This window comes from Rhyacophila brunnea, unplaced genomic scaffold (assembly GCF_057557595.1).
Source record: "Rhyacophila brunnea isolate RB1 unplaced genomic scaffold, BYU_Rbru_1.0 scaffold_10, whole genome shotgun sequence".
In the NCBI taxonomy this organism is placed as follows: domain Eukaryota; kingdom Metazoa; phylum Arthropoda; class Insecta; order Trichoptera; family Rhyacophilidae; genus Rhyacophila; species Rhyacophila brunnea.
The window spans coordinates 28631522-28643297 of NW_028232752.1; the positions used below are offsets into that span (position 1 = coordinate 28631522).

Sequence of the window (11776 nt, forward strand, 5' to 3'; positions counted from 1 at the left end):
TCCATTTTTTTAGTAAATAAAATCGAGCTTTATTTTTTTCAATGACAACAAAAGTGAGAGCAGCGGCCACCAGATGTTTCCATATAACTGTCAATGTCAATTGTGCGGCCACAGTTGAATTTCACATGAGAACCACTGGTTTAGACTCTAGCCGGCAGTATTTATAATACTTTCCTACATATACTATATACAACAATGTCATTGGCAAATTAAATTATTTTTGTAGAATATAAAATAATCAAGTTAATACGTTAATTAATATAGAATTAAAAATTATTTTTCTTAAAAAGGTAGGCTTTAAATAATCAACTAGTATGGAGTATTCGCCACTGGTCTCATCGTCTGCTCACGGACTGTGTTATTTCAAAACCATGCAAAAAGAGAATTGGCTGTTTTAGGTTTCCTCTTCATCGGCCCTGTTGAGTTGCTCGATATTACTCACAACTGCCAGTTCATTGTCGTTCATACGATACTTACGACATAGCCGGAGGAGTCACACAACCTTAATTGATAGAACCGCACTGAAAGCTTTGTAAATAAAAACACCATTGACGTCAAATCAAAATTATATTTAAAAAATAAATACGAAAATTATTATAACTTAACACTAACGATTGCACAGTAATAGTATGACAAATGTTTGCACTGAGAATAACAAATATACAATAATCATATATTGTCAACTTCAATGTTTATTCTGAACACTGTACTTTTATCAGATAATGCAGATCTTATGCTTCGCTCGAACCTTTCTTGTATGCAAGAGAACTCCATCATATTTTGCGGCTTGGACTGGATCCAAAACCTATCGAACTCGTAAAACAAGTAACAGTAAAGCTGGTGAAAAACCTTCACTGTCGGTATTTTTCTAGAAACATTGTACACATAAGTTTTGGCAGAACCATCCTTCAGTAGACTGTATGCCATGGATGTGAGGTTTATCCCTACGATGGCGAAAGTGTAGCCATATTTTGGATGGTGCGAGTGACTCAGGACATGACCCGATGGTCCAGGAAACTCTCGCGCAAAATACAAAAGGTTTTCTAAGCCTAACATCCCCATTCCGCGGAAATCCGTTTTTGGATCGTCACCCTGAAAAAAGACAATAATAATTATTGAAAAAACAAGGTACAGAGAACACTGAATTGGCAGTTGTGCAATATGGTGGTGGCTGAAGAAAATACTAAAACAAGGGGATTGAAGAAAATATTCTCAACTAGATAAAGTTGAAGAAAGGACTCCTGGACTAAGATTGATATTATCTGCATAGTTGTAGTGAATTTCATACAATTATCACCCACAAGCGTCAAGCACAATCATATCGTCGGTGTTTTGTATAAAGGGCGAATTAACCAAAATGCTACGAGGGTGGGTCAATAAGTCCTTAGAAAAGCCGACAGGTGGCGCGACTAGTACTGCAAGCGGTTTGTTTTCATGCAGCGGCACTACCGATTCAGTATGCTGCGAAGTTTCAATCAGATTGGTCGGGTTGTTGTGTGTTTCTCGTACATTTAAAAAAAAAATTTGCTTGTGGAAAATGGAAAAATGGAAAATGGAGAAAATTGAGTTTAGAGTTCTTATTAAACATTTTAATATAAAAGGGTTAACAGCAAAAGGAAATAAAAAATGAGTTGGATTTAGTTCACGGCATATCTGCTCCTTCACTTGCAACTATTTATAACTGGTTAAATGAATTTAAACGTGGTCGTACATCAACAAAGGATGAACCACGCTCAGGACGTCCTGTAGAGGTAACTACACCAGAAATGATCAATAAAATCCACGATATGGTGTTAAGTGACCGAAGATTAAAGTTGAGTGAGATAATTGAGGTTACAGGGATCTCAAAAGGTAGCGTCATTTCTATTTTACATGACAAATTGGGCATGAAAAATATTTCTGCAAGATGGGTGCCGCGTTTGCTCACAGTCGACAATAAACGCAGTAGGGTGGTGGCCTCTAAAGCCCTGTTGTCGCTCATGCAACGCAATCCGGATGAATTTTTTCGTCGCTTTGTGACTGTAGATGAAACATGGATACACCACTATACTCCCGAGACGAAAGAACAGTCAAAGCAGTGGATTGCGAAGGCAAACCATGTCCAAAGAAGGCGAAAACCGTAAAATCAGCTGGTAAGGTTATGGCTACTGTATTTTGGGATGCACGTGAAATTATTTTCGTTGACTATTTGGAAAAAGGAAAAACAATAACAGGGGATTATTATGCATCTTTATTGGACCAGCTAAAAAACAAAATTGAAGAAAAACGGCCTCATTTAAACAGGAAAAAAATCCTCTTTCATCAGGACAATGCCCGTGTTCACACATGTTTACGATCAATGGCTAAAATTGAAGAATTGAAGTTCGAATTGGTCGACCACCCACCGTATTCGCCAGATTTAGCCCCCAGTGACTTTTTCCTTTTCCCAAACTTAAAAAAATGGCTAAGTGGACAACGTTTTTTTTAAAATGAAGAAGTCATCGATCGGACAAATGCTTATTTTGAGGACCTTCCTAAAACTTATTTTTCTGACAGTTTAAAAAAAATTGAGAAACGTCTTACCAAGGAAATTATATTGAGAAATAAAAAAAAAATACAAAAATAAAACCTGTTTTAATGCTTTTTTCTAAGGAATTATTGACCCACCCTCGTACTTTACAGGAGGAGGATTTTTAACTTTTGACATTTATTTGTTTTTTACCTGTAGATGATTATAAATATCTATCAAGTTTATAATAAAGCTTAGAAAGAATACTGTCATTATAATAGGTATTATTATATAATATTTTAAAAGGCCTAATATGTCACATTTGCCTTTTATTTCGTAATTTTAATTAATTTAATTTTAGTCGATTATCGTTTTTAAGTACTTTCCTATGGAGATAAAAATTCGCTGTTTTTACACAACAAAGCTAGTGGGGTACATATTGTATTTTCATTAAAATCTCGATTTCGCCAAAATGGTTGATTAGCCCTTTTTACAAAACACCGACGATATGCTCCCTTTTCACAATGGCCCAAACAAGCCGAACATTGGCACACTTTGATGAGTGTTGAAACACTGACACTGTGGTGTCGATAGACTGCAAATGACGTATATGCCGCCCTCTTCACAATGGTGAGCACCACGTACATTAGCCTGACTTGGGCCATCGTGAAGAGCCAGCATACGATTCAATCAGAGAGTCAATTCAATAAATTATTAATGTCCAGGTAATGTTAAATACTGCTCGAGTTTATTCATTATTTTTAAGCTTGGCAACTTTGTAATAACGTGAATCACATTCCTATGACTCATACCAAGTTAAAATACTGGATATTATGCATTTATTTATTTCATAATAAATATTACGATTTCCAAGATAAACCTTTAAAAACCCGATTCATATATGTTTTGTGACTGGGTAGGTTTAGAACTTATAACTATTGTTTATTTTTTTCATGGCATCACCCTTTTTATAATAAAAACATTTCCAAATACAAATTTCAGTTTACAATATAAAATTTTGTTTACAGTCAAATTCTTGGTGGAAGGACAATGTTTTATTTTATTTTATGGATGTGAACCAATGGGAAAGTCTTTTACTCAACTCAGTGTTTAAAGTAAAGTGGATTTGTGCTATATAAAAACAGTTTCATTTATAAAAAAATAATGAAATAAAATCATTTGCAATACATATTTTAAATGTTCCAATAAATAAACACCATAAAGACCTTTTTCACAAATCACGCATATTGTACGAGATCTTTTAACGAGGCCACCATGCAAAATTTTTCTTTTCAGCCGGGTAGTTTCCTAATTCCACTACTTTGTATTATCCCTCGTGTGGGATAACCGATTGTTTCCAATAACTGGTAAAAATCAAAACTCTGTGCGCGGATCGTGCATTTCGCTCGCTATCGCAATCGCCCGTACGATGGAGTGAGAAAGAGATATGCCAATTACTTTTAACAGTAGATGCAGCTTGGGATATCTAATTGCCTCATTATCTATTTAAAACGATAAATTAATTACGAAATGTGTTTTCATAATATTCCGATTTCGCAGAATCAATTAGAGTGGTAAGGTGTCTAAAAATAATACAATACTTTAATTTATCAACAATTATTGGTAGCAATCCTCGACCGGATTTTGCATAACATCGTAGCAGCCAAAGGGTTGTTTAATGGATTAAAATATATTCTATGTTTCAGTACCAGGGTAAGTGAGGATAGCAGCCAAAACATGTGACATACTGTCGCCTCCGAAAGGAGGGGGGGGCGTAGGGGTTCTCGTCTGCTGGCTTCTTCTTTCGGGGACATGCTTGTTGATTGACAATGCGGAATTACGGGCGAAAACAGGGCGTTTTATTTGATGAAACACATTTACAGTTACAGTACAGCGTATAAAACAGTTAACAAAAAATATTAACAAAATAAATAAATTCACGGAGGTGCGTCGGTTCCGAGCGACTGACGCGAGAGACAAAAACCGAATGAATCCCATTTTGGGGAGCCAGGTCAACTCCAGGCAAGAATAAAATAATACCTACAAATTCTGTCACTGAAAAATGACAAAAAGACAGCCTTCACACCCTATGTACCTGGCTTGTAGGTACCTTGGGTCTCATATTTCTGAGAATCTCTGCTCACAGAAATAGACAACCAGACCTTTTCTAGGTACATGCTTTGAAATGGGCTGTGTATTTCTTTGCTAGGTAGGTACATATTTTGACAAAATGAACAGACATATTAATAAAATCTTAATATACCTACATAATTTTAAACTAAATAGGTACATTAGACATTGAATGGCTTGGAATGAATGAGTTTATAGGCATGGCCCCCACAATGGGAGGGGGGGGGGCTGACAGGGCTCTAGCCTGAGGGCCCGGGGTCAGGAGGGTCCCGGCGAGGCGAGTCGACCAGATAAGTGAGATAAACACACATAACAAATTTGCACTTCCGATAATATTATTTCAAATTAAGTATGTGATTGTACGGTACAACTCCATAATTCAAATGGATATATTAAAATATACAAAAAAAAAAACACTAAATATACCTAGGTACACATTATTTTTACCGCGTACCTACACGATTTGCAAAACGCTACTGTAGAGCGTCACACTGCCTTCATCCATATCAATGGGTTGGGGGGCCCGCCAAAGATTCTACCCTGGGGGCCCGCTTCAGGATGTGGGGGCCATGTTTATAGTTATTTAATTATTATTATGCAATGACTTTAATAAAACTAGGAAAGTGCTTTTATGGATGTTATTTTTTTAATAAAGCTTTAGTTATGTCAATGATTTTAATGCTAGGCACAAATTTAATGGCAAAGCTTCTAGAATTAATGTAGGTCTAAAAAAAATGCAGGATTTTATTTATATTAAGGGCTAGAATGATTCTATTAAATTTTGTGAAGTTGCAAAAGGGTGACTATAAATTTTCATACATCTAAGCTTACGGGCAAGAAATTTCAGTGTAGTAGTCGATCTGATAATGTCCGCATGAATCTGCCCAATGATGATTCAGGCCTCATGGTCTTGGATCCTCTGAGGATGCCATGGTTTAGGCGGTATCAATACACTATTAAAATTTACAGATTTACTTAATTACACAATGCACCCGTCTAGAGACTTTTGTTACTAGTCACTGGTGAGCTAGCGAGTGGAAGTTACGAAGGTGGCCGTATAGCATTGGGATGAAAAAATTACATGTTGTTCGTGGAGCATTGCAGACAGTAATGTTAAAATTTTATTGGATTCATAAGAATATAAATTTGATATTATTTTTCAGATATTTGACAGGTTGATAGGCAGAATTGCGGTATTAGTAGGCTTTATTCCCGATACATCTCACGGTGAACTGTGATGCGGCTAACTGCATACGTACAAATTTCCAGTCACCATACCAATATCACTACAAATAAACGGTGGACCAAAACAATAACAGAATTTCAATTGAAAATTTTTATTTTTATCCAATTTACCTTTTAGGTCCAGCCAGATATGCAAATCCAAACAAAACAACAATACCTGAAAGCCAATTTCTTGCCACTGCTTCGTTAGACGACAATCTAACTTCTCTTGCGGCATTAATAAGCTCCACAATTCCAGAAGCTTTTCTTCGTGAAGATAGTGGCCACTATCATACTGAGTCGTTCTCAAGTTCTCGACTTGGTGGTACAGCTGACGATATCCCCATATTTGTTCGACACAATTCTCAAATGTTTTCGTAAACCTCGAATGTATCTGTGGGTTGATTTTTTTGACCTGCAATATCACGCACCCCGCTCGCGATATTATTACATTCTGGTTGGATTGGTTAATTTGACATTTTTTAGAGAGTAAATCGAGGTATTCGATTAAGTCTTTGATGCTCTTGTTCCGGGAGAGCTGGAGTGATTTTTCTACTGCCAAGATTCTCGGAGCGCCCGGTCTTTCACCGTAACAGATTCTCTGTAGTTCACACAATTTTGTAGTCTTTCTCAGAAGCCACTTTATAAACGGCCGCGTATACCAGTACAGTAATAACCACATATCTTGTAGAAACATTTTGGTGATGATTAAAAGATGGCTTTAATTCATTTATCGGTGACTAAACGGAGTTTCCTAGTTACGAGCAACTTAATATCGACACAACAAACGAGTATCGTCTATCGTCAGTCGTCAAGCATAAATTGACAAGAGTAGACAATTATTGCTATATACATAAAATAAGCAAGCCTAAAAATAAAACATTAATATGGGGTGGGATTAATCCACCACTACGGTTTAAAATTTTATTTTAGCAAATTGAAAACATAAACAATTTAATAATACTTCAATATACCTACCTACCTAGGTATAGTAAAAAATTAACTATACTAAAAGAAGTAATTGTGGTAAGTAGCTATCATTTGATATTTTGTTTTTTTATATTTACAAAATTAAGAAATTTTTGTAGATGTTGACAATTTAGAATATTTTGTTTGAATTTTTACTACAAATATGTAAAAAAAAAATAATAGTTTTACACATACTTTGTAGTTTAAAATTATTTTTTATTATAATTTTATTTTTGGTGAGCCTAAACGCCCTAAACTTATTTTAGATAATGGTAGCATTCATTTGATATATTTCAAGATGGATGGGTACTGGGTCGGTGATGGTTCGTCTTGTAAATTGAAGTGACGTTTCTCCAAATAATAGTTGGGGAAGGTAATGCAAACGAGTGTACATTTTTACTCAAAGGTTAGAGAAATCATGCTGCGACGACAGAAGGACGAATCGGACGGGGAGGAAGAGGCCGACAGTCCTCCCCTGAACTTTGTATACGAAGATTGCGATACGCATATAAACGAAATCTCAGAACTGTATAGTTACACCGAGTATCCAGAATTTCAGTTGAACGAGAAAGCGTACGAAGAGTTATTGAATGAATTTGAACTGTCCCAAAGTTGGCAGACGCTGACCAAGATCCAGCAGAAGTCCGTCGTGATGAAATTGTTAGACAGATTAGAATGTGCCAATAAAATCCATCGGATGAAAGCGGCCCGCTGCGTGCTGTACATTGCTCAGGGATGCTGGGCGGAGATGCAATCGGACGCGGAACAACAGCACTGGACCAAAGTCAACGTGATGCTGCTGTACCAGATGGGAATATTCGCCGCATTTGTTGACCTCCTTAACTATGAAATTGACAACAATGCGGCTGCTTCCCGAGCGTTGCACAAAACCTACCTGTCTTTAGTGGACTCTACAGATTTGAGGATCATCTTATCAGTGTTGTACATCATCACGGAAGTCATGAGGGCCGAGAAGGAAGAAGTGGATTCAGAATACAAAGACTTAGTGCAATTGTTCAGAGAAGAATTGGGAACACCTTACGGTGACGAACTTTTAGTCGTTAAGTTATTAAGTATGGTAATGATATTCTGCGGAGGCGGTTTTCCACATTTTCCTATGAAAAAGGTATTGCTTCTATTATGGAAAGTTTTGCTGGTATATCTCGGAGGTTCGGCGACATTGAAAGAGCTTAAATCAAAATATCGCTCTACTCATAATCTGTCGCCCATGACTGAGGACACAGTAGAGATCACTCGCAATATGAGGCCGAGTTCGCCCCCCAATTGTGCCACCGATCTGATCGATGCTCAAAATCAAAAGAGAAGACCGTTCAGAAGACAGCTGATCATCAAGCAGACTTCGCTGGATGAATCAGACCGGGAGCAGCGCTACATGGAGAGAGGCTGCTTCGTCAACGACGACGATGAAGAGTTCGAAGAGAACAACACGTATGATGCTCCGGCCACCAATATCGACTTCATCCAAAATATGATCGATGAAGAGATAGCCGTCACTCCGGAACCCTCGCCTCTTCCCCGGGGGCTTCCGTGGATTCCTAAAGTCCGTCAGAAAGACATCGATACGTTCCTAGACAACGCCCGTGTCAAATTCGTGGGCTATTCCTTACCCGGCGACAGCGTCACGTTGGCGGGTCTGCCGCAACCCATTCACGAAGGCATCAATATTCTAAAGAGACACATGTACGTGAGCCTGGCGGATTTGCAGATGAAGCGTGAAGCCGAGATCGCCCGGAGCCCTTTCACCAAAGGCGAAGGCGATATCGAAGAGACGGAAGCTGAAACTCTCTACAGAGCGATCTTGCCCGGTTTGCCTCAGCACATGATAGCTCTATTGAAGATCCTCTTGGCGGCTTCGCCCACTTCTAATGCCAAAACCGACTCCATTAATATCATGGCAGATCTTTTACCTGAAGAGATGCCGATGACTGTTGTGCAGTCGTTAAAACTGGGTATCGATATCAATCGCCACAAGGAAATCATAATAAAAGCCGTTTCGGCTATTCTACTGTTGCTATTGAAGCATTTCAAATTGAACCACGTGTACCAATTCGAATTCATGTCGCAGCACTTAGTGTTCGCCAATTGCATACCGCTGGTTCTTAAATTTTTCAATCAAAACATAACGTCTTATGTTGGCGCCAAGAATGTCATTCCTATTATTGAATTCCCAGCTTGCGTCATCGGAGAGCAACCGGAGCTGACCAAGGAATGCTTGGACATCGGAGATTCGTGTTTCATGTTTTCCTGGAGAAACCTCTTTTCTTGCATCAATCTCTTGCGCACTCTCAATAAACTCACTAAATGGAAACATTCACGAATAATGCTACTGGTGGTATTCAAGAGCGCTCCCATTTTAAAACGCACGTTAAAGGTGCGGCACGCTATGATGCAAGTGTACGTTTTGAAATTGCTCAAGATGCAGACAAAATATTTGGGACGGCAGTGGCGGAAATCCAACATGAAAATCATCAGCGCCATCTACGCTAAAGTGAGACATCGTTTAAATGACGACTGGGCATTCGGCAATGACGTCGAGGCCAGACCTTGGGACTACCAAGCGGAAGAGTGCGCCCTTCGGAATCAGGTGGATCGGTTCAATAAACGCCGCTACGCCGATCCCCCCCCTGACACTCCCACTCCCACCTGCCTCGGGACAGCCCTCTCGGTGCCGATGATCCTCGGTGAAGATTTTAAAAATCACTATGAACTTTGGCTCGAACAAGAAGTCTACAAAGCCAATATAAATTGGGATATTTTAATGAACATTAACGATGGCAACATTCTTTTATGGTAGATTAGAGACATTTAAGTAGTCTTGGTGTCTAGAATTTTTGGCAATCTTTGGCTTCAATAGGGGAGCGGGGTGTAAAAAAATTATCAAATCAGTTTGTCCCACCTAACCCGCGCTATAATGTATCTTTACACAATAATGGTTCTGATAAAATCAACAATTAGTGCCTGAAGACTGCTGTGTTTCCGAAATCACCTGGACGCCACAACTAAATGTGGAAGTTCTAGAAAGGAGACCAGGATAAAACAATAAATAAATTGTAACAATCTTAATTAGTGATCTTCTCTAGATTTTGATTATTTCTTTCAATAGTTTATCTTCAATATTATTTCATGTTTACGGCGAGATGCATGGTTTGTACAAAAATAATGTTTATACACACCAAAAGTTTGTTACTACTCAATCGTAAATACCTAATTTGAGTAATTACATTTCATACAATATAAATTGTTTCTTAATTTTATCTTTATTTAATTTGGTTCATTTTTTTAGAGCTGATAGATGCTGCCAGCTGGTCTGGTGACTGTGTTTTGCATCATGCCAAATGTTTTAATGCAATACATGGACTGATTAAAATAAAACACAACATGTAGTTTAATATTAATTTGGACTTGTTTCGTCCGCTTCAAGGGGACATTGTCAAGGGATCCTTTTGAAGTGGAAACTTAAACTAATTGGAATTAGTACTACATAATATTGTGCTTCATTTAAATTAATATAATGTATTGCCACCAAGTACAGTTAACACCATAAAAGAATTTAATACATGGACATTAAATTTCGACCAATCAGTAGTGTAAATATTGGCACCAAAAATTATGCCGGTATGAAGTATTTTGTTTTAAAGGTCATATTATTTTGAATGCATTCAGATAATGGATGGAAGTAAATGATAATCGTTTCCTAAACTGTCTTGACTTTAAAAAAATATGTACATATTGAATTTTTTCATCAATTGTTTAGTTGATATTTTATTTTTAAAATACCAGTCATATAGAAACATAATTTTCACCGAAAAAATATTTTCTATCAGTTTCTAGCCATAGTTGATACAACATTTTTGTTCCAGTACCTACATTTACGTTATGAATTATTATGTCTCTGTGTAGAATTTTTTTAGCTATCCGAAGTTATACCCAGTGAAAAAACTCCATTCGCAGACATTCTGGACTCTTTAAAAGATAAATTATTATTTTTGCTCCTAGGAGACAGAATTTTTATGGGAAATGGTTGTTAACCTTTCGCCCAACTATTGGCTCTCTCTCTGGAAAGAGAACATATAATTTGACCAGACATGGGATTCAAAACCACACCCACTGCACAGTGGAGACTCCTCTAATCCTTTAGTTTTAGATGGATTTTATTATTGAAACAATAATTGTATAAAATTTTAACAAATAATCGTTAATGATGTAAATATCTCATTTAACCAGTACTTTGTATATAATATTGATATGCTTAAAAAATGTGTATGTTTGGTTTATGTATCATAAGAAATTTGTAAACCAGATTTTATAAACTTATATTTATGAGGATTCTGATTTTGACTCAGCCATACATAATTACAAAACCAACATTAATATTAAAGGTTTGTCAATGCTTTATATTGTTTCACTTCAACTTTTTGTTCGGAGATTCATTACTAAGGGTGAGATAATATTGATACATTTTTGAATAACAATACTAGGATTACATCTATTTAGAATATTTAGATCTAAGCGATTATTTATGTTTGGATTTAAATAATAATTATGAAATAATAGATTTCTATACCATGTTGTAGCTTATGTTTAAGAAGAGTCTTATTTATTATACATAACTAACTATACTCAATGGATTTCGTAAAATTATGATAATCTTGTAATAAGTTGAAGAAAATTAGTAAGAATCATTATTGGCGATCAGTTTAAAAATTATTTGTCAAATCAATTATCATAATAATAACTAGTTAATAATGTACATAATAATATAGTATTATTGAAAACAGTTAATGTTGTTTTATTCACCTTGTAGCTTGAAGAAGCACTATAAAACGAATTAACAAAAAAGAAGAAGGGCGCCTAGTCTAAAATCACTACTTTTCAGGAGAGCCAAAAGAATATTGATTTTTGGACCATTTTGTACGGTAACTCCAATTCTGTGTAGAATTTAGT

The 11776-nt window shown here is 36.6% G+C and overlaps 2 protein-coding genes across 2 annotated transcripts; one reads left to right on the forward strand and one right to left on the reverse strand.

The window, feature by feature from the left end:
* Window positions 1-549: 549 nt before the first annotated feature.
* Window positions 550-6652, reverse strand: LOC147079060 (ELMO domain-containing protein 2). Its single transcript, XM_085953003.1, has 2 exons — window positions 6021-6652; window positions 550-1092 (listed from the first exon to the last, which is right to left on the reverse strand). The coding sequence occupies exons 1-2, from the start codon at window positions 6537-6539 to the stop codon at window positions 670-672; spliced, it is 942 nt and encodes a 313-aa protein (XP_085809129.1). The 5' UTR covers window positions 6540-6652; the 3' UTR covers window positions 550-669.
* Window positions 6653-7102: 450 nt separating this feature from the next.
* On the forward strand, window positions 7103-11606 carry Strip (striatin interacting protein). The gene has a single exon (XM_085952950.1). It carries the CDS (start codon window positions 7188-7190, stop codon window positions 9624-9626), a length of 2439 nt encoding a protein of 812 aa, XP_085809076.1. The 5' UTR covers window positions 7103-7187; the 3' UTR covers window positions 9627-11606.
* The last annotated feature ends 170 nt before the right edge of the window (window positions 11607-11776 follow it).

Excerpts from the sequence above, each read along its gene's own strand:
- Strip (XM_085952950.1), top strand. The coding sequence starts at position 7,188 with ATGCAAACGAGTGTACATTTTTACTCAAAGGTTAGAGAAATCATGCTG.
- LOC147079060 (XM_085953003.1), bottom strand. The coding sequence starts at position 6,539 with ATGTTTCTACAAGATATGTGGTTATTACTGTACTGGTATACGCGGCCG. Across the intron at positions 1,093-6,020 it reads GGCAAGAAATTGGCTTTCAG|GGTGACGATCCAAAAACGGA; the intron begins GTATTGTTGTTT and ends GTCTTTTTTCAG.